Source organism: Camelina sativa, chromosome 6 (genome assembly GCF_030686135.1).
Source record: "Camelina sativa cultivar CO46 ecotype springtype chromosome 6, ASM3068613v1".
In the NCBI taxonomy this organism is placed as follows: Eukaryota; Viridiplantae; Streptophyta; class Magnoliopsida; order Brassicales; family Brassicaceae; genus Camelina; species Camelina sativa.
The window spans coordinates 19,709,282-19,731,363 of record NC_141885.1 but is presented as its reverse complement, the minus strand read 5'-3'; the positions used below and the strand labels follow the sequence as shown (position 1 = coordinate 19,731,363).

At 35.7% G+C, this 22,082-nt stretch overlaps 5 protein-coding genes and 1 long non-coding RNA gene across 19 annotated transcripts; all 6 read left to right on the top strand.

Moving 5' to 3' along the window:
- On the top strand, positions 1–2,614 carry LOC104791711 (aspartyl protease AED3). The gene is made up of 3 exons (XM_010517665.3): positions 1–643; positions 1,350–1,827; positions 2,155–2,614. The coding sequence occupies exons 1-3, from the start codon at positions 200–202 to the stop codon at positions 2,508–2,510; spliced, it is 1,278 nt and encodes a 425-aa protein (XP_010515967.2). The 5' UTR covers positions 1–199; the 3' UTR covers positions 2,511–2,614.
- A 1,253-nt stretch (positions 2,615–3,867) lies between these two features.
- On the top strand, positions 3,868–5,340 carry LOC104791710 (sequence-specific DNA binding transcription factor). Its single transcript, XM_010517664.3, has 2 exons — positions 3,868–4,715; positions 4,789–5,340. The coding sequence occupies exons 1-2, from the start codon at positions 4,197–4,199 to the stop codon at positions 5,161–5,163; spliced, it is 894 nt and encodes a 297-aa protein (XP_010515966.1). The 5' UTR covers positions 3,868–4,196; the 3' UTR covers positions 5,164–5,340.
- Positions 5,341–6,028: 688 nt separating this feature from the next.
- On the top strand, positions 6,029–9,119 carry SAC3C (SAC3/GANP/Nin1/mts3/eIF-3 p25 family). 5 transcript variants are annotated; one of them, XR_015559258.1, is made up of 9 exons: positions 6,125–6,437; positions 6,728–6,828; positions 7,126–7,347; positions 7,646–7,694; positions 7,829–7,913; positions 8,006–8,091; positions 8,178–8,274; positions 8,544–8,636; positions 8,749–9,119. XR_015559258.1 is itself a non-coding variant. In XM_010517661.3 (8 exons), the coding sequence occupies exons 1-8, from the start codon at positions 6,191–6,193 to the stop codon at positions 8,905–8,907; spliced, it is 1,224 nt and encodes a 407-aa protein (XP_010515963.1). In that variant the 5' UTR covers positions 6,029–6,190; the 3' UTR covers positions 8,908–9,119. The 5 variants fall into 5 exon arrangements, 2 of the variants coding, with proteins under 2 accessions (XP_010515963.1, XP_087309508.1); XR_015559260.1 differs by having other exon boundaries at positions 7,646–7,740; XR_015559259.1 differs by lacking the exon at positions 7,646–7,694 and adding an exon at positions 7,695–7,740 and having other exon boundaries at positions 6,126–6,437.
- A 3,350-nt stretch (positions 9,120–12,469) lies between these two features.
- LOC104791708 (zinc ion binding protein) lies at positions 12,470–15,829 on the top strand. Its single transcript, XM_010517660.3, has 8 exons — positions 12,470–12,609; positions 12,856–13,275; positions 13,419–13,653; positions 13,788–13,933; positions 14,245–14,332; positions 14,409–14,555; positions 15,279–15,428; positions 15,530–15,829. Exons 2-8 carry the CDS (start codon positions 12,887–12,889, stop codon positions 15,599–15,601), a joined length of 1,227 nt encoding a protein of 408 aa, XP_010515962.2. The 5' UTR covers positions 12,470–12,609; positions 12,856–12,886; the 3' UTR covers positions 15,602–15,829.
- Positions 15,830–17,994: 2,165 nt separating this feature from the next.
- Positions 17,995–20,006, top strand: LOC104791706 (uncharacterized). 10 transcript variants are annotated; one of them, XR_015559257.1, is made up of 7 exons: positions 17,995–18,161; positions 18,527–18,583; positions 18,696–18,754; positions 18,975–19,078; positions 19,241–19,373; positions 19,520–19,570; positions 19,771–20,006. It is a non-coding gene; the product is annotated as an uncharacterized LOC104791706 (long non-coding RNA). The 10 variants fall into 10 exon arrangements; XR_015559254.1 differs by having other exon boundaries at positions 19,221–19,373; XR_015559253.1 differs by having other exon boundaries at positions 18,524–18,583; positions 19,221–19,373.
- A 980-nt stretch (positions 20,007–20,986) lies between these two features.
- On the top strand, positions 20,987–21,616 carry LOC147942827 (uncharacterized). The gene has a single exon (XM_087456198.1). The coding sequence runs from the start codon at positions 20,987–20,989 to the stop codon at positions 21,614–21,616; it is 630 nt and encodes a 209-aa protein (XP_087312324.1).
- The last annotated feature ends 466 nt before the right edge of the window (positions 21,617–22,082 follow it).

Genomic DNA, 22,082 nt, shown 5'->3' with positions numbered 1-22,082 from the left:
GAAACAACGAAAAAATAAGAGATGGAATACAGTCTGTGCTCCCAAACTAAAGATAAATTAAAACCCACTCTTCACTTTTTTATATTCTTATTACTTTCTACACACTCATCATCATCACTCACTATATAAACACACACTCACACATATACTCTACAAACACACAAAAAAAACAACAGAGATCAGATCAAGATCTTAAACAATGAGATCCCATCTCTTGATTCTCTTGATCTCTCTCTTGGTCTTTAAATCTGAATCCATAAACTGCAATGAAAACAGCCATTCCTCAGATCTAAGAGTGTTCCACATTAACAGCCAATGCTCTCCATTCAAAACCTCTTCCTCATGGGAAGACACACTTCTTCAAGACAAGGCTCGTTTCCTTTACTTGTCAAGCCTCGCCGCCGCTAAGAAATCATCAGTCCCAATTGCATCGGGACGGGGCATCGTTCAGAGCCCTACTTACATCGTGAGGGCTAACATCGGGACACCAGCTCAGCCCATGCTCGTTGCTCTTGACACTAGCAATGACGCTGCTTGGATTCCTTGTTCTGGTTGTGTTGGCTGTTCTTCCTCTGTTCTCTTTAACCCTTCCAAGTCAAGCTCCTCTCGTACTCTTCAATGCCAAGCTCCTCAGTGTAAACAGGTAACTAATTATATCCTTATAGACTATAGTTATACTCTTCAAATAGATTAGATATGCCTTCTCTGGCGGACTTAAAACTATAGTAATTAAACTATATTTCTTCAATTCAAACCGTACCTAACTTTAGATTTGTTTAAAGTTATATTTGTATTTTGTTCAAAACAAGATCTAATATAATCAGAACCTAAACATACTCAAATCCAACGAAAATAATAAGAACAGTTATTTAGTTTTAACAAAACAAAGAACACCAAACCTGAAAAAACGAACAGAATGTCAGACGTATACTTGACTAACGTGGCGGTTTGATGATTTTTGGATGCATTGTACTGCACAAAAGATGTGAATGTGAACTTCATTTTGGCGTGTTAGACACCATGATCGAGAAGTCTAGTCACGGGTTTTGTACCATGAGTATAGTCACGGGTATTTTTTGTATATACAAAGAACTTGATAAACAATGCCAACTAGTAGGGCATATTTTACTGTTTGATCTGTATTCTTTGTCGTCACGCTAGCTAGTTAGGTTTTGCTTATAATACAAAAAGGTCACTAACAGTTACAATTAAATAACGTAAAACATAGTTAGTAGCGCCTTTTAATAACAAGATCCAAGATGGAAAAAACAATTTTTTATGGGAAAGCGTTTTAAAAGTGAAAAAATCCACTAAACGAAATATTAATCGATGAAGTTTTTTTTTTGCAGGTACCAAATCCAAGTTGCACCGTAAACAAATCATGTGGTTTCAATATGACCTACGGTGGTTCAGCCATCGAAGCATATCTGACACAAGACACACTAACATTGGCCAATGACGTCATCCCAAACTACACCTTTGGGTGCATCAACAAGTCTTCCGGGTCATCGTTGCCAGCACAAGGACTCATGGGTTTAGGTCGTGGTCCATTGTCTCTAATCTCACAGACTCAAAATCTTTATCAGTCTACATTCTCGTATTGCTTGCCTAATAGTAAGTCTGGCAATTTCTCCGGATCGCTAAGATTGGGACCTAAGTTTCAACCAATGCGGATCAAGACCACTCCATTGTTAAAGAACCCAAGGAGATCATCGCTTTACTATGTTAATTTGGTTGGAATTCGTGTCGGAAATAAAATAGTGGACATCCCTACAAGTGCACTCGCCTTTGATCCGGCCACTGGAGCCGGAACCATCTTTGACTCCGGTATGGACTTTACAACCCTCAAAAAATTTTGTTTTTGTTTTTGCTTGAGATCTGAAAATAATCATATGAACGATAAGTCGTGAGAGGGAAGTAACCTAATAGCTCTTGCTCTCTCACATGTAAATTGTGATATTTTAAATGAAAAAAATATATTTCTGTACTAAAATGATTTTGATTTTGCTTAGAGAACCTTTAATGAAAACCGATTAAATAAAAAACGAATTAAGCAAAAAAATAAATAAAAAATGGCAAATTCATAGATTTAGATCAAATTACTTTTTAATTGTTGTTAATTAAACAGAAACATTGCATGTATACATGACGCAGGGACGGTCTACACGAGGCTAGTTGAACCAGCTTACCTGGCTGTGAGAGACGAGTTCAGGCGACGTGTTAAGAACGCAAACGCAACTTCACTCGGAGGCTTCGACACTTGCTACTCCGGCTCCGTCGTGTACCCATCTGTGACGTTTATGTTCGCTGGAATGAACGTTACTCTGCCTACGGACAACCTTCTCATCCACAGCTCCGCAGGTAACCTCAGCTGCCTCGCCATGGCTGCAGCTCCGACCAACGTTAACTCTGTCCTTAACGTCATCGCTAGTATGCAGCAACAGAACCACCGTGTCCTCATCGACGTTCCAAATTCCAGGCTCGGCATTTCTCGTGAAACTTGCACCTAAGTCTTATTGGATTGTGTTTTTGTTTTTGGTCTATTTCGTAATGCGTTTTTTGGGCTTTTGAATCTTGGAAACTATATAAGTTAATGATTTTGTTAATTCTCACATATATGACTGTGAAATCTTTCGTAAGATTTTCTTTCGACTGTTCTCTGTTTCCAAAAAGGATTGTCATGAATTTGCGGATGCTGAAACTGTAGTTGCGAAAACCTTTATTTCAGTTATATATATTTCAAGCAGACAGTCTTAAATAAATACTACAAGTCAAAGGTTACAAGTAATCTTGCAGAGAACATGGCGGGTGTTGTAGGGTTTGCCTTCTTCACAGAGACGATACTCTCGCATGAACCAACTGCTATAGGCCATCGCGGCCTCTATGATATCTTCGTCTGAAATACGACTTCTAACCTCGCCCTCTCTTACCATTGTCTGAAAAAAATTATCAGATCCGCTAAACCTAATTCACCTATATATACATTGTATCACTTTAGATATTGCCGACGTTGTACTGCAATGGGTTGGACAAGGAATCACGTTTGGGCTTTTAAAAAAATATATATTAATTTTATATCTGAAGACTTTTATTTTATATCGTAAAATTTTATAAATGCTGTCTTGAAGTTGCATGGTCCATCATTCCTTTGATAGAAACACAAGTGTGAAAGATAAAAACTTCGCCTAAAATTGGGCATTTTATACGACGCCTTGATAAATTGGTAGAGGAGCTAGCTCAGCAAAATAGTCGAAGATGTGTGGCATGTGCTATAATGACCGAAATAATTTACTTGTTATAACAATAACCCGAAAATTTTCTGATTTTCTGCAATATATATATACACTATTGATAAGAAAAAGTAAAATTGAACACAGGATCTTTATGCAAACATGAGAAGAAAAAGAGTGTGTAAAAATAGTAGGGGTGAGAGAGTGACAAGTGTAACCCCACTTTCATCTTTCCCTAATGGGTTTTGCGGTTTGGCTTGACATCAACGCTAACAGCCAGACTCACTCCACCATACACCCAAAAAGAGAAGAAAAAAAAAAACATACACAAAATGGGTTTTATAGCTAAAATGAATAAAAGCATTCTGAATTAGAAGATTTTGAAATCATGATTGTTCACCCTTTTCAAAAAATAAAAATCAAAAGTAAAACCTTTTTTTTTCAAGTTGACGAAGAAAGAAATTAAAACCTATTTTTCAATGGTTACCCACTCTCTCTCACATTCTTCTTGATATTCTCCTCATTATTATTGTGACGGGTTGCTCCACTAACTTTTGTGAAGGGTAAGTAAAAGCCGGTGCAAATATGCGTAAATAATTTTGTCATATATTCCATTTAGCACATATATCAACACTTCAACAGACTGTAATGTATACAAACCATAAATTGGGCACAAACACAAAAAAAAACAGAGTAAATAATAAAAGTGAAAAACATAATTTTCCTTATTGCTTTTAGCCACACGAGTAACAACCATTGAACATGCGAGAAACGCGTGTACCCAAACTCATTGGTTAGTTTGAGAACCAACCAGCAGCGAATTCTCTTACACAGTCTCATTGTCACTCACTTTGTTTCCCATCTTTATCAAAAGAAATATGCTAAAAAACTTCTCTTTCTTTCTCCTTTTATCTTCACACTCTTGAGTCTGCTCTCTGTTTTTTATTCACCTGAAGAAAAAAATATATGGAGAACGGAGAATCTAACCAAGAAAATCCAAAATCACTTATCAACCACGACGAATCCCCAAAGAAACCATCTGCTTCCTCTGTCGTTGTTGATAGGTTGAAACGTGATGAGTGGAGCGAAGGAGCTGTTTCGAGTTTACTTGAAGCCTACGAGTCTAAATGGGTTCTCAGGAACAGAGCCAAACTCAAGGGTCAAGACTGGGAAGACGTAGCTAGACACGTGTCGTCACGCGCCACCCACACCAAGTCACCAAAGACTCAGACACAGTGCAAGAACAAGATCGAGTCCATGAAGAAACGTTACCGTTCTGAGTCCGCTACTGCTGATGGCTCTTCTTGGCCTCTTTACCCACGTCTCGATCATCTCCTCCGTGGAACTCAACCTCAACCTCAGCCTCAGGCTGTTCTGCCTCTGAATTGCTCTGTTCCTTTGCTCTTACTCGAGCCGCCGTCTCCTGCTGTGGCTCATCCGCCGCAGGTTTCTTACGGATCTAACGGCGTCGGCAAGATTCCTAAGGTCTGATCAGCGAAAACCTTCTAGAGAATTAATTAACCAAAGTTTGAGAGATTTTCTGATGTTTGTTGTGCAGGAAGATGGGTTCAAGCCGGAAAACAAACCGGAAAAAGCCACGGAGATGGATACAGACAGCAGTACGCCGGTGGTTAAAACGAAGGTGAGAGGGAAGAAAATGAGAAGAAGATATAAAGAAGAGAAAGAGGAGATAGCCGGGAGTATACGGTGGTTAGCGGAGGTGGTGATGAGATCAGAAAGAGCGAGAATGGAGACGATGAAAGAGATAGAGAGGATGAGAGCTGAAGCTGAAGATAAGAGAGCAGAGATGGATTTGAAAAGAACGAAGATAATGGCGAATACACAGCTAGAGATTGCTAGACTCTTTGCCGTCGCAGCTTCTTCTGGACAGAACAAAGGTGTTGATTCTTCACTAAGGATCGGAAGAAACTGAGTTTCTTTATTTTATTACAATGACTCAAAATGTTGTGTGTACATAACCAAGTGTTTTGTCAAAATTCCTCAGAGAAAGAAAGACCAATAATTGTTTCCTGTGATAGATGGCGATTTAAACAGTTCCACCAACAAAATGTATGATACTTTTCATATGAATATCATCAATCTTTAGTCATCATAGAGATGCCAATACTGTCTCAATTTTGTGTGTGTTTGACTAATTGCTGAGGGTGATTTGTACATATAGTTAGGTTAGATCAGTTTTGGTCGTGTTAGAGATTTGACTGAAAGAGAACATAATGATAAGAGTCCTAGCAGCTGAGAAAATAATAGTGCTTTTTACTTCGCATTTATTGGGGATTTTAACTATAATTGTGAATAATGATCGAGAGTTTAGTTGCGTATATATGGAATGGGCCATGATGTAAGATTGCACTAGGAGTAGTGGTTCTAGTCTCTGTGTTTTGAATGTTAGCAGTTACCTCAAACCAGCAACACTTTTAATTATTGTTGTGGAATAGACACCTAAATTCGTAATGGTGGACACATTGTTCTTTGCGGTCTAGATAGTGGCCGTGACTGCTAGACCCACCAACAGGCCTAAGCTTTTGACCTGTATAACTAGGGGTGGGAAAAAATCAAACAACCCAAAAGGCCAAAACTGAAATGCTCAAATCAAAAATCTAATTAATTTTTTGTTTACAAAGGAACAAAACTGAACCAAATCGCAGTTGCACCAAAACCGAATAGAAACAAATCTAATTACGAAAGTTGAATGCTAGAATTGTTGTAGTCTTGTAGATTCTATGCAAACTTGTCTACAAGTCAAAACCGGTATAGTCATATTTAAACTAAACTGACCCGGTTACCGTCTGATTTGATTGATTAATTGAAATTATAAAACCGGAATTGGTTTTGTTCCGGTTTAGCTTAGCAAATAGTTCGGTAATCAATTCGATTTGCCTCGTTTCTATCAGTCACAGAGTCTCGTTGGGAGGGAAGATCTTGCGTTGCCTCTATAAGCCATGAATCGTCGTAATCGTGGCTCTTCTTCTTCTTCCTCTTCGTCTAGGGTTTCAAATACTTATGGAAATCGCCAGCTCTCTGATAACCCGAGGGCTGGATCCGGCGGCGGAGCTATTGATTCTTTTCGGAGAAGAGCCGATGTAGTACCAGTCAAACGAAACAATGATAAAGACGAATCAGACAATAAGGGCGAAGATCTTACTGACGTCTCCTTCATCGTCGGAACTTGCTCTTCCATGTGTCCAGGTAATCGTCGAGCGCTGATCAATTTCTAATTGACCTTGAGACTCCGCCAGAATTGAACCCTATCCTCACCTGAATTGAATTTGATTTAGTGCTTAGGCCGATTTAGTACATTCTATTCATCAATTCATGATCCTTCAGTGCATAGGAAGTTCAGAGAAGTGTTAGATTTCTGAGATGGGAACGATGAGTGTTGTCTTTTGCTAGGAGTTGAGGTTAAAGTTACAGTTCAAGCAGCAAAAAAAAAAATGTACAGCTTAAACTAATGTGTTTTTTTTTTTTGGTATCAATAGAGAGGGAAAGAGTCACAAGAGAACGCTTGCGTGATCTTGCAGTGTTTGAGAGGCTTTATGGAAACCCCTCAAAGTCATCTACAGATCTAGCTGTTAAAAAGGTGCGCTTCACATCTCACAGCTTTGAAGTTTCCATTGTCTCTGGTGCTTTTTTGGGAAAATTTCACCTTCACCTGAGACTTTAGCTTTCTATATTTGACATGTCGTATCAGCTCTGCGAGAGAACTTGTAATTGAATGAAAATTTTAATGTTGAAATTCTTCATCTATGCAATTCATCTCTACTGAGAAATTTCTGAATGGTCAAGATTAATAGTTTTGTATTACTTACTGGGAGATGCCAACTGCTATTTGTCCAATACCAAAGGCTGTTATACTCTTTCTCTGTGATCTTGCTAGTTTTGCAGAACCCTTTCAGCGGCGGATGTTCAGGCATCGGATGTTCGACCGCTCCCAGTTTTAGAAGAAACCCTGAAATACCTTCTAAGTTTGCTTGACTCCAGGGAGCACCCGTTTGAAGTGGTTCATGATTTTATTTTCGATAGGACAAGGTCAATTAGACAAGATCTTAGCATCCAGAATTTAGCCAATGAGAGAGTGATCTACCTTTACGAGGAAATGGTATGGTTTGACTTGTTTCTTACTCTTTTCTCGTTCCTTGTTTGGTAGATGGGCTACACTGAAATGTCTATCCTTTGTCGTTAATATTGTTTTCCTTGGTTTTTGTTGAAAGTCGTTTATGTGTAGATACTTTGAGTTTATTAATTGTAGTTTTTCGTAGTCATAACCTTGTTCAGGACGCTCAAATAGGATCATATTTCTTCTTTTGTAATTTTCAGAGAATTGTACCCCACTCTGATTGATCATCCTCTTCTGAATTCTGATAGATAATCATGAATTTGTTTCATTTTTTTTGAAGTGTTCCACGGATGCGATTATTATTGACTCCCGGATGGCTTCTCTAACAGGTTAAATTTCATGTCATATCTCACAAGAGGCTTCAGAGTTGTAGTGGTACAAGTATTAGCCCAATGCATCACTTAAACATGGAGCAGCTAGCAAAAACTCTTACCTCTTTGTATAATATATATGATGCAAATAGGAAATCAGATTCCACTCACGAAAATGAAGCCGAGTTCCGTTCACTGTATGTGCTGCTTCATCTCAATCCCAGTAGCGGAGTGATGGTTGTTTCTCTGTTTTCTTTATCCTTATTTATTTGTTACCATGTCACCTTTTTTTTGCCATTAATATAAAACATTGGGATTTTGATCTGCAGGGGGAACCACTGTCTTTATGGTTTCGCAAGTTGACTTTTGCTTTAGTAAAATCCAAGGAAATATGTTTTGTACGAAACCTTTTAAGGTAGTGTTCTGCTGTTCAATCGTTTGCGTTTAGGAAATATGAATTGAAATATGATGATAGCTCTCTTCTCTTTCTTTTTCTTCCAGATTTTATCGGATGGGCAATTACAAGAACTTCTTAAGTAGAATAGCTTCCGAGGCGACATACTTACAGTATTGCATAAGTGAACCTCATATTAGAGAGGTGAGATTGCATGGATATAGATATGTAGTTATGTCCTTCTAGCTCTCAGGGATAGTCTTTGTGGCGTTTCAATTGGTAGCGGCTTATGTAATATGAAATGACAATAAGCATGAGAACGTAGAATAGAAAATATTACCGGTATGGTAAGGAAAGTAAATAGTTACATCGATTCATATTTGGGTGGAGATAAAGTGCTTATACATTGAATGGTATTTGCTGTAAATTGTTCAATTGTGTTGATCATTTGCTTAATGTTTTCATGGTAAAAGATGCGATCAGTCGCTGTCCAATACATAAATAGTGTTTGCTACAAGCTTCAACCGTATTCTCTCTTGCGGTTATCTCAGAACCTGATGATGAAGGTAATAAACTAAATACACCTATGAGTCTATGACTAAACATTTCCCTGTCTTTTCTCTATTTCCGTATTGTTGGTAAACTTGAAATGTCATAAGTCAACTTTGTATATTTCAGGAGCTGGATGTTGAATCTTTATGTCATGATTGTGGTCTTGAGACATGTACTGATTCTGATGGGTTCACTGTGTTAACCACGAAGCAGTCAACCTTTCGTAGTCCAGAGGACAAGTTCAAAGTTTATGATTTGATTGGAATTGAACGGATGAAGAGGTAGTTTTGAACCCCTGGCTCGTCGTTTATATGAAATGGTTAACTACTCTCTTATGACAAGAAGATATTGTATTCTAACATATTTAAGTTGCATGACCTTAGGTAATCAAATAGTATCAATTATTTGTTTTTGCACTGCTATCCGCGTTTGTTACCTCCTTCTGAACCTTGATGCCAAAGATTTTTTTATTTTTCAAGTACTCAAGAGTTCCTAAATATTTGTTTGATATTAATAGAGTTCATTGCAGTTTTGATTGCTGAAAACCAAAAGTCGATTTATGTGTTGAGAAAATTAATTTTGATTTTATGGATTAAGTTAGCAGAAGAGCTAATTTTACAGAAATCTGAGATTTTTTATTATTTTAATTGTAAGTGATAATTGAAGCATAAATACGATGCAAATACAGTTATGAATTTAATACATGTAAAACAAACACAAACATTTTTTAGTTATACAGTGGTGCGGATTAGAGTCAAAACATGTGTTAAAATTTCGAAGAGATACATACAATCTTGACTAATAATAAATTCGACAAGATCAAAAGTTGTAACTGGCTTATTAGTAACCAACTAGGAGTAATGAATGATGAACCTGAATTGTTTTTCTTCAGTGTGGTAGTAGAGACATCAGTAGAAGAAACTAGCACAACAAGATCTTACCAAGTTGTGAAAATAAGTATTAAAGTAAATAATAACTTTTAAAAAACAAGTATTTTGTTTTGAAAAATGATGTCGTTATTTTCTATAAATTCCTCTTATAATATATAAAAGTATTCGAATTTTTGTATCATATGAATATATGATTAAATAAGCATTGTAGCTCATTTCTATATTATATGTTTTTTCCTAAATAAACAAACATCACGCTAATGTGGGATACCATAATTTTTAAAATTCCAAAAATATTTGGACCGTGTACTTAGAAATAGAAAAATGATCAATAATCATAGGAAAAAAAACTAGTTGGGTGTACGCTAGAATGGAGGGAATACCAAATACATATTTGAAGAATTGACTTAACCAATGGAAACCATATTAAAAGTAATATAATCCAATATTTGAAGAGCCTGCAGAAGAATCAACTTACATACTCAGAAAAAAAATCAGAAAGGTATTAGTATTACTAGGCTTAACAAACTTTAGTCAATGCATTTGTATATCCATTTTCGATGTCACTACGATTCAACCCCATTTTTTTCTAGATCGCTGCCGTGTCTAAGGAGATCAAGAACAAACAGCAGATGAAATTGGTTATTATCTTGCTTGTGATTAATAAAACCTCCCTGGACATATCATATTTCAAGATATATGAAAAGTAACTTGATTCTGATTTGATTCTCAAAGAGTTCAGATACTTACCTTTGGGAAGTAACTTTTTAAGGCAATATTACACATGCAAATGATATGAATGAGAATTACATACATGATCAAACTAGTTCAGCTTTGGGCTGGAATTGAGTTATCTAGTCAAAATATATTGTACCAAAACTGAGCCTAATAGGATTTGGTATTAAATTATCTAGTTGGCTCATATATAATTGAGCCAATAATACCAAAAAAAAAATGTTAAATACATTGAATTTGATTTTTTTTTTTTATTAAATAGATTTGTTTGGATTCTTTGAATGTTAAAATTGGGTGGTTCGCAACAGTTTTGACGATTTAATTGATTAACGCTAAACCACATTTTAGAAAATATCCAACCATTAATAAATGATTGATAGATTAGTTAGTAAACCATTTTTATCTGAATTTAAATCCAACCAGACGATGTGGCTTGTAGAAGAAGGACCAAGAATGACTACATAGCCTCCGGACGCCTCGATATGCCGAAGAAGAGCAGCGTTATCCTCCAGTCGCATGTAGCCGGCGGACATGAGGAAGTAAGACTTTGCCACAAAAAATGCGAACGAAGAGAAAAGAACGGGGAATGCGGCGAATCGAATAAACTTAACCAACAACGACATCGCCGATTGTGAAGTTTCTCGAGAAAACAATGATGAGAGAATTGAGAAAATTGAGAGTTGAGAGAGCGATGATTGAGAAAATTGGAAAAATCTATGGAGCGCGTTTCAATCTTTTTCAATTTGGGAGTTTTAAGATCAATTAAGTTCGACCCGAGAATCTTTTCGGGACTGTGGGGAGGGGGGAGAGGGACTAATAAAATTCACACTTTTATTAATAGAAGCACATATTCGTAAACTTTTTGTTTCTATCATTTTATCTGTGTTCTACTTTTCTGATCCATTTGATATTTTATTTTTATATTTTGTAACATAAAATAAGGAAATGAAGATTTTTTTTTGTAATTTAGAAAAATATATAATTATTTTTGATTTAATTTATTGTATTTAGTAAAAATGTTTTATTTATTTATTCAGGTTTCAAATTTCTAATTAACCTAATTCCTCCTATTAATTGAAAAGTTTTTAAATAAACTAATTTGCATAAATGGTTTTATTGAAAATTGCATCAAAATGTCACTTGAAATAAGAAAAATTAATTAATCTACAAGAGGGGTTATATGGTCATTTGATCATTTTTAAATATGATTATTTAAAGTATTTAGTCATTAGCAACAATTTTCAAAATATTTTACTTACAAGATTTTAATCTGTGGTACACTGGAGACAATTTTTTCTAATAACTATTCATTTTTTTTCTTTTGTGTTTATTATATAATTTTAGATGGATTGTATTTGTTGTGTTTGGGACCAGTTAGGATTGACGTTAAATTTCTCGTTAACTTATTTGATATCATACTAAAATAATTTTTTTTATATTAATAGACTAATCCGTAAAAAATATACAATCAAATTTATGTAAACATGATATGCAAGAATTCAATTTTTTTCAACCAGGTTAAAAGTATCTAGAATATTAAAATCATATATACTAGTTTATTTTAGAACTATAATTTTTAAGCATATTACAAATAGTAACTTCAAGTTTTGATATTTATTCAAATGAAAATTATTTAATTATTTAAATATTATAAATCCTCTATATATTAATAGAGAAGCATTCTTGCGAAAAATGCTGATGTGTGGTCGCTCGAAGCACATTTTAGCAAATAATCCTCATTAATTAATACTAATTACATCTATGACAATATAGATTTAAATCAAATTTCATTATATAAATTAAAACTATTTATAGCCATTTAATTTGAATCTATATTATACATCTTTAAAAAATAACAAAATAATTTATTTTTAAAACATAAATAATTACTCATAATTTATTAAAATAAGTTCTATATAAATTAAAATTCCAATTGGCTCACATGAGTTGATCCTTTTGTTATAAAAAAAAAAAAAAAAGTTCCATATAAATGTTTTCACCACTTTCAAATATATTTCAGGGGTGTTTTACACAAATTGAAAAAACTTTAGTTACAAAACAAAATTTGATCGTATATCATAATCCAAAACAACCTTCATCTTAAAATGGCTTTTAACCCAAATTCTTTTTTTTGGGCTGTAACAACTGAAGGCCCAATTCAATCCACAAAGAAGAAGAATACATATCCTTCAAATAATAATATATCTCTATCCTTCAAACAAAACAACATCCAACGCACAAAAACAAATAACTTATCGAAAAAGAAGCTCATATCAATCGTATCATTCATTGATTTCAGAGAAGCCGCGAAAGAGACCACAATCTCCAAATCTGAGTCGTCTCAATCCTCCGTCCGATCCAGGTTTGTTTACCCATCTCTCTCTCTCTCTCTCTCTCTCTGTTGAGTTACTCTTCTGAAACGCTCTGCTCAATATCTCTATGAAATTTCACTTCCCGATAAAGAATGTTTCAATTAGCTTCTCCTATGTTCGATTTCAGCTGTTTTTAGGGTAGAAGCTTTTTGTTTACCCGAGGAACCAATTTCGTTATTTCATTTCATTCTGGGAAATCCAATTTTAGTGATTTGAAATGTTGTTTTGTGGTGCAGGATTATTGTTTTACTACTACCCTTCACACGAATGACGACTTCTGTGTGTCCATTCTCGAAAGCTGCTCGTCCTGACGATGCTTCTTCCACTCGAAAACAAGGCGATATGACTGCTTCTGGTTGCCCTTTTTCTTCTAAAGCTGCTCGTCCCGATGATGCTTCTGCTCGGAAACAAGGCGAAACAGCTGCTTCTGGTTGCCCTTTTTCTAAAAGTGCTCGTCCTGACGATGGCAGTAAAGGATGTCCTGAAGAGGAAGGAAAATTGAATAAGGAGTCTACTGATTCTGCAACTGTGCCTGCCAAGTGCCCTTTTGGTTATGACTCCCAAACATTCAAGCTTGGCCCTTTTAGCTGTATGCTTTGTCAAGCACTTCTGTATGATAGCAGTAGATGTGTGCCTTGTACTCATGTGTTTTGCAAGTAAGCCTTGGTTTTTTATATATGTGTTATCTTAGTATGTTTTTAGGTGCTCAGCTGCTTAATGTCTTTTACCCTTTTTGGCTCATAATGGATGATGGTGATTGAGTCTACTATTATTAAATTTTGTTGTTTCTTGAATGCAGAGTATGCTTAACACGGTTTAAGGACTGCCCTCTGTGTGGTGCTGACATTGAAAGTATTCAAGCTGATGAAAACCTTCAAAAGATGGTTGATCAATTTATTGAAGGCCATGCTAGAATCAAGAGAACTGTTTTCAATGGCACAGAGAAGGAAGAGGTCGAAAATGATAACAAAAAAGTGATATACGCTGATGTTTCCATGGAAAGAGGTTCTTTCTTGGTGCAACAAGCTATGAGGGTGAGTTCTACCTCTAAAATTTTGTTGACTTAATTAGTGGGCAGTATTCTATTTTAATGATTTACGCTTTGTTGTGTTGTTCTGTTTTTAATTTCTGGTTATATTCCTTGTTCTTATTCAATCTGTATGCACAGGCATTTAGTGCCCAGAATTATGAAAGTGCTAAATCAAGGTTGGCAATGTGTACCGAAGACATTCGGGATCAACTTGGGAGGGAGGGCAATACACCAGAGTTGTGCTCACAGCTTGGTGCAGTCCTTGGTATGCTTGGCGACTGCAGGTATGCTTTATCCCATGTTGTTTATTTCCAACATTTTTCCATTATCGAGTTTCTGTAAACAAAAAAGATTGAGAATGGGTCATCAATATGCTCTGTTATGATCCCATCCACCTACCTATAACTCTCATTTGACTGATTGTAGACACTTTGGTTGTAATGTGATTTTTTTAGTGTTAGGAGTTCCTCAAGTGTGTGGCCCCTGAACTACGTTATTTTGGCCGAAATGATTGCCGTTCTGTTTGGTGTGTTGAAAATCTTTCTTTCGGGGGGCTTGAGTTCGATGGTTAGCTTAATTTGTTTTGTTGTTGCAGCCGAGCAATGGGAGACTCAAGCTCTGCAGTCAATCATTTCGAAGAGAGTATTGAATTCCTTATGAAACTGCCAATGAATGATTTGGAGGTTACACACTGGTTCTTGTTATAGTTTGATACTGCAAACTTTTACCATTTTGTCACAGTTTTTTCTAAACTTGCAGATTACACATACACTCTCTGTCTCACTCAATAAAATAGGAGATCTTAAATACTATGACCAAGACCTACAAGCTGCAAGGTCATATTACTATCGTGCTTTAAATGTTAGACGTGATGCAATGAAGCATCACCCACATGCTCCTTCACAAGTAAGTCTGTCTTCATGATTTTGCTACATTCGTTGTGTCAGTGATTTGTTAATTCTAGCCTGTTATTTTGTTATCTTCAGACTAAATGACTTTTAGAATCAGGGACTATTCTTAATTTCATAAAATTGGTTACGAATTTGGTAAGAGAGAAGAGACAAGGTAAAGAGGAACTGAACTGGTTACTCTTAGTTTCCCGATTTAAGGCCTCACAGAGGGCATCTAGTGTTAGTTAAGTTATACAGTATGCATGAATGTTTTATCTGTAGATCGTAAGATATCTACGTAGAAGCAGGAAGGGGTTTTCTGAGTGGTTGTTTCTTTTTAAAGCTCATTTGGGTCTAGGGCTGAAAACATTAAAACATTTAGACGTTAACTTAAGCTGGTAGTGGGTCGAGGATCTGAAACAGGATGTTGAGTGAATCGGGAATACTTGTTCGCAATGTGTTTGTGCGGATGTTTTTTTTTCACTGTTGCCATTTTGCTTATTTGCTACCTTGCCAATATCAGAGAACTGCTCTTAATAATATCCTAAGTTATTTTCAAGTCAGTTACTAATATTTTTGCTTGGGTGCACTGAGGTTTAGAGAACTTCACTTTAGTTTTCTTATCTGCTACTTTATTTCTTGCCTAAAGAAGTTAGATCTGAAAGATAGCAATTAGCAAGTAAGGTGTGTCCAGAGATAGCAACTGAGTTTGGTTGTTATTCTACAATTTATTTTGTAGATTCTGGATGTGGCAGTTTCATTAGCCAAAGTTGCGGATATAGACAGGAGTCTACAAAATGAAGATGCAGCTACAGATGGTTTCAAGGAAGGCATGAAACTGCTGGAAACTCTAAAATTGGACTCTGAAGATTCTGCTCTTGAGCAACGAGTAAGATTCTTGCACGACATCCTGATTTCGATATTTCCTTTAACCACTGAATCTGAATTTCAGTGAAAGTTCATCTGACAATGTAAAATTTGAACATGCAGCGCCTCTCTGTGCTAGAGTTCCTTAAGAAGCAAGTAGAGAAGCCTGAAGAGTCCGTAGAAACTGCACTCTAAAGCGAGGCATGGTTATATAAGTAAATATATATATAGACTGTATACCTACGCTCCTCTATGGCATTTTGCTGAATAAAATGAACAAGAAAGCCCAAAAGAAAAAATTGTTGTGTTTGCCCATAGAGGTCAACTAAACAGAGTGCTTTGTATGTGGTGATGGTTTCTGTTCTGTTAATGTTAAGAATGCGTATTCTACGAACTAATGAATAAGCTGTTTATGAATTAAAAGTGTCTTTCTTTTCAATCTAAAAGGAGAAAGAACCAAACAGAGACTGCGGCATCTTTGTTTTGATCTAAAAGGAATATGCAAGTATTTGGGAAACTCAATCAGCTAAAAACGAGTATAAATTGCAACAATTAGTTTTCCCATAACTTGATATCCTTTATAATACTTCATTGTAATATTTTTTTTAACCTTCAACTACTGCACAATTACTTGGGTTTGTTGTGGACATGAGTATCAAACAAGTGAACCTTCTTTTCTAGCAACATGTTGATGCTAGCATTACGATGTCTCGAACTCTTTTTGCCTTACAGTCCTCTTCTACAAGAATGGTTGCCACGTCTTCGCTCACAACCACTTTTTGTAGCTATTGAGGTCTTCAAATGTCTCGTCGAACACTTTCTCCTATTGTTTTCTAAACTCTTCAGTTGTTTTTCCTTTTTTCTTCTATCTAGCACTTCTTGGCAATCTTCCTAGATTCATAAAACCGTATTATTTCATCTCATGGAACTCTCATCCGGCCAATGATTCAAGTTATGGTCTCGGGTGGCGGCCACTGAGTAGAGATGCTTATCGCCACGTGATACAAGCAATAATACAAGGCATCTTTCAATATGAAAATCCTCCAGCCACGAGACATCTCCATGCTTAGGTTCTATAGACACCACTACAACTTAAATAAGAATGTACCAACAAGCACCTCGTCCCAACTCTGATCTTTGAAGACGGCTAGTACGTAGTAGTGAAGGAACCTCTAGTGGCATGGTACTTCATTAGCGACACTGCTAACTTTTCATTAGGGACGGTGCTAACTTTTGTGGTCTTCCGTGCTTCCACTTGGACATTTTTGGCACCATCTCTGGTTCACAAGGTAAAGACCAAGATTTTGACGGCTTGGGAGGCTGCTTCGATTATAATTGATCCTGGTTGTGTAAAAATGCTATGATACTGATAGAGATTCTTGGCACATGAGATTTGGATTTGTGTGTTTATGAGCGTAGATTCAATGTGTACTTTGTGATTCAATTATAATCAGATGAATTACTCGAAGGAGATTGAGACAACTACTGAACTACGCTACCATCTCTATAATACATATCGTCTTCTCACAATAACTTCTTATAAATTATTATTATTGTATCTAATGGACAAAAACCATCTCTCATGCATGTTATGATAAAATTAATTATTTTTGTATCTAATGGGGGGGGGGGGGGGGGGGGCATAAAGCATCTCTTACAATGTCAAGATGAGTGAACACAGTTTATCTAGTTTCACGGAAACATGTATGGATAAAATAATAGACAGGATACATATAAATTAGGGAAATAAACTACGGCCGATCACTACTGCTCTCTGACTCGGAGAATTCCTCTAGCAATGAGTGCATCAAACCGATCCTGCATATGCCTCTCTCGCTCATCGAGACGAGCAGATTCCTTTTGCTGCTGTAGGATAATGTAACCTACGAATGGTAATCCCGTTATCGAGATTCGATTCAAAATACCCATGGGAGTTGAATAAAACCACTTGGCATATCTTGCTACTGCGGACGCCGTGACTTGATCTTGGATCTCCAACTGTAATTACTCTTACAAAAAAAAAAAAAAAAAACATAAACATAGTCAATCCCTAAACCTGATCGATGATGCTTATGCAAACGATAAAGATATACTAATTCCAAAGGAGAAATCAACAAGTCATAGGTTAAAATTTTACTAGATAGATATAACACTAGTAAATATTAATTATATAGCTACATTTTTTGCTACAGAAAAAAATAATAACAAATATTAACTACAAATAGTTACAAATTAGTGACGAAATTTTAGTTAATAGATATTGTAGCTAATTGGTAACAAACATAAATTGTAGCAAATTTGTTACAAATTTGGAGACACAAAATGTAGTAACATTGTTGCACACAACATAAAAGGTAACAAATTGTAGTAAAAAAATTATTCAAATAATGTATATTTTTCAAAAATAAAATATGAACAATTTACTACAAAGTAGTTGTAACTACAGTGACAACTTACCTCAAAAAAAACATAACAAAAATATTTACAAATTAATTGGATTAATTGTTTTTTTTTTCTTTCTTCATTTTTGTCAATAAAACCAAAAAAAAATTAAGTCTACAGCAAAAAAAAAAAAAAAAACACCTTATCCAGTTATCCATTCTTTCACGACAACAAACAAAACATTAGAAAGAAAAAAAGTTTTCCCCAAATTGAAATCTAGGTTTTTCCGACTCTACTGTGAAGCTCGTCGCCGGCCTCCTTTCGCTTCAATTTCGATGTCATATCTTGGCGAAGAAGTGGATAACATGTATCGGTTAAGTGTCTTTCTAACTCAATTTTTATTTGCTTCATTCTCTAATTATCTCTCTACCCAGATCCGAGTTTGCGAGATCTCAAGCTACCCTAACATTTTCCAGTTTTGCTCTTAAATCTTTCAACTACTTAAGCTTTAGGTTCGTATTTATACATTTTTTTTTTCTTCTTCTTCTCTGCGATTTGTTCCTTTTTTGTTTAGATGAACGATTGAATCTCGAGTCTGATTGAGCCTCTCTGTGATGGATATAGTTCGGATTCGATTTCAAAGTAGAATTTTGATTGCTTGTAAACCAGTAAGTTCATGATCAGGGCATTAACTACTTGCTGAAACTTTTAAACTCACTCGATTTTATTTTGCAGCAGATGAGTCAAGCTTTTGATTGTTCAATACTTATGGTTATTATATGCTTTTATAGAAAGGTAGATATATTGAATATGGTATCTATGATATTGGATGAACCATATGATATGTCTATTTCTCTCATGACATCTATTTAAATTCTTAAGCTTGTAATTTGTTTTCTTGTTTTAGTGCACAGCGCTTGCATGATTTGGGCGATGAATCTAAGTCGATTCCTCTGTGGAGATAAGGTTGGTGAACCCTTGTTTAAAACAGCCATTTGAAGAGAATTTTTGTATTCAGATGATTTTACTTATGTTCGTGTGAGTTACTTTTGTTTGATATTTTGCAGGTTATTACTTATTAGACTAAGTGGGGCTTTGTTATTACTTATTATACTAAGTTATTGCAAAAGAATAACTTCAGAGACAACTTATTACTTTTTATTTACAATATTGTTTGGTTTTGTAGACAACTTCAGAGAATAAGGGCTTGACTATTCTGATCTTCAAAGAGCTTTTTTTTATTTCAAGAACAGTTGTTGACTAACCAACCTTGAAGAATCACGCCTCAAGGTGAACACTAGGTTTTCCTTTTTAGCTTCCAAACTGAAGATAACCAAATGTGGTCACATGATTCTGATTCTGAACCTTATTAGCTTATATGGTCACATGATTCTAAACCTTATTAAAACAAATGTTCCCTCTCCATGGCCAGCCATAATATTTACTTTGCAGGAACAGAGAGCAGAGTTGAAACCAATGTTCCTTTACATGGCCATTGTTGCTCTCCTAAACCATGGTTCCTTCGCTTGGATGACAGTAACTGCAACATCGAGAAGACCAATTCAGATACAACTTTGTAATTAGGGTATTGCTCTTTTACTTTGCTATCATTGGTTTTGAATATGAATATCTTATGCTTCCAACCTATGCTGCGTTTTAGACTTCTAGGGTCTGTATTTTATGATTACCTTTCTTGTCTCTACTATGATACTTCTGATTTTTTTTTTCCAGGTGAAATGGGTAAAGACTTTCTTTCCGAATGACACCAAATTCTGGAAATAAGTAAACAACTCTTTCCATTCTTAAACTTTTAAAATAATTCTTCTGATGGTTTATACTCTTCGACTGCAGTTAATTATATAGGACTTCAACATTCTTCGAATACAACATAACTTATACATTGCATTTGTGTCGCTAGCTTTTCAAGTATATTTGGCATTTCTGATTTGTTTTCCTAAGTCGTATCATATCAATGCCCTCAGGTCCCAATGACGAGTGAAGTCACCAGCAGATGTGGAAAGCGGAGAAGGATGAACTTGTTGTCTCATCTTTCTTTCATCTCTCTTTATGTGTTATAAGACTTGGCTTCTAAGTACTTATATATATTCTATTTGTAAGTGGTTTTTAACTCTGTTTGAGAGTTTAAAACTCTTTCTTTTTTGAATGTATGATATTACACTAAGGTTTAACATCAATAGTAATTGTGTACTTTCATTTTTCTCTTTGATTTTTAACATATTTTCACATATATTGCTAGATATTTTCACATAATTTATTTTTGGATGAATTTATATAAAAATTTTCAATACACTCTACAAATAATTTTGTAGCTAATAGAATGATTTTGTTACAACCACCCTTGAAGATTTTTGTGAGTATGTAGGCACAACAATTTTTGTCACGTTTTGTAATCATTTGCTACTAATACGTTTTTTTACAGTAATTGTCTCAAACCGGCGAAGATATCTGTATCAATTAGTAGCAAATGGTGACAAGTTCGGTTGTATCTAGTAGTGTAGCAAATAGCGACGAATTGCGATGAAGGGATCAGTTTGTGACGAGTAAATAATTACTAATTGTTTTTGTAACAAATCTGTAACAATTTCTATTTGGCTACGGAAAACAAGTTATTCCTACACATTTTTTTGTAACTATACAACACAATTTTACTAGAGTAATTATATAACTAGGCTACTCTTACGAACTAAAAACATAACCATGCATGGTCAATCTGTAAATCAGATGATAATATACATCCAATAGAAAAAGGGATAATTAAGATGTCTCAAGTCCAGAGGAAGAAATCTACATAATCAAATCACTAGAGAGAGAAACCTGACAAAACAAGGCGGTTCCTGAACTCAAAAGGTGTATATTGTTTGTGTTCTAAAACCTACGTATTCGAAACTTCATCTTATATATATATATATATAGTGTTAGGAGAAAGGATATTTTCCTATTGTTTAGCTAGCATATATTATATCAATATTCTATATTTGTGCATCAAATCTATTGTATCTATATATATATGTATCTTTCTACCTATCAATAAACACACATATATATTTCCCCTAAGATTTACATGGTATGAGAACAACGTTACAAAACCCTAAGCTTCTAAATTTTGTTTCCGCCGTTATTGTGTTTCTTCTCAAGAACACAAATTTTTTTCTGATCTCATCTACTACTTTCTAACTAATGTTTGGCGATACAACCTCTGATTTTTCTACTACTACTACTAAGGAATCTATTTCCTCTTCTCCATACTACCTACCTTCTAATGATCACCCACATCATGTTTTTACCCCGTTTCTTCTTAATGGTGAAAACTATGAGAAGTGGGCTAAGATTGCCCGTAACAATCTTGCAGCCAAGCATAAACTTGGTCTAGTTGCTGGATCTCTTCTCAAACCCTCCTCTGATTCTCCTGACTATCAACGGTGGGTTTTAGTAATCTCGATGCTATGTGGATGGCTCTACGCGAGCCTCGACCCTCAAGTCCAGAAGGTGATCTCGTTCGTTGACAACGCAAAGGCCCTATGGGACAATTTGCGTGTTCATTACTCTATTTGTAACGCTTCTCGTGTTCATCAAATCAAGTCGTCTATCGCTCGTTGTGCTCAAGATGGACAAACCGTTGCTGATTATTTTGGAAAACTCAAGGTGATGTGGGATGATCATGATGACTTCGAGCCTTTTATTGATTGTTGTTGTAGCTCTCCGTCTTATCCTCAACGTCTCAAGCAGCAAGGTCGTCGTGATCTTGAGCGTATCCATCAATTTCTCATGGGTCTTTATGCCTCTCAGGTTTGGTACTACACGTACTAATATTCTTAGTTGTCTTAACCGAGACACCGACATGACGCTTGATCATGTTTATTCCGAAGTTATTGCTGAAGAACGACATCTTACTATTCCTAGCTCTAAAGAAGAACGTATTGATGCTATTGGTTTTGCGGTAAATCTGGTGTGAATGCTATTGCATCGGTTACTCGTCTCAATCAAGGCCCATGCACTCATTGTGAACGCACTATCCATTCGGTGGACACATGTTTTGAATTTCATGGCTTACCTGACTTGTGGATTGAAAAGCATGGTGATTCACGCGGTGGTTTCCGCAACGAGTCTACTCGTGGTCAAGGTCGTGGTTCATACAGAAGATGCGCCTGTGGTCGTTCTTTCTCTTCTCCGTCCTACCGAGCCAACAACGCTCAAGCTACTACGGTTTCTGCTGATGAATTTACTGATATTCCTGGTGTGAGTAAGGAGACACTATCTGCGATTGTGAACTTGT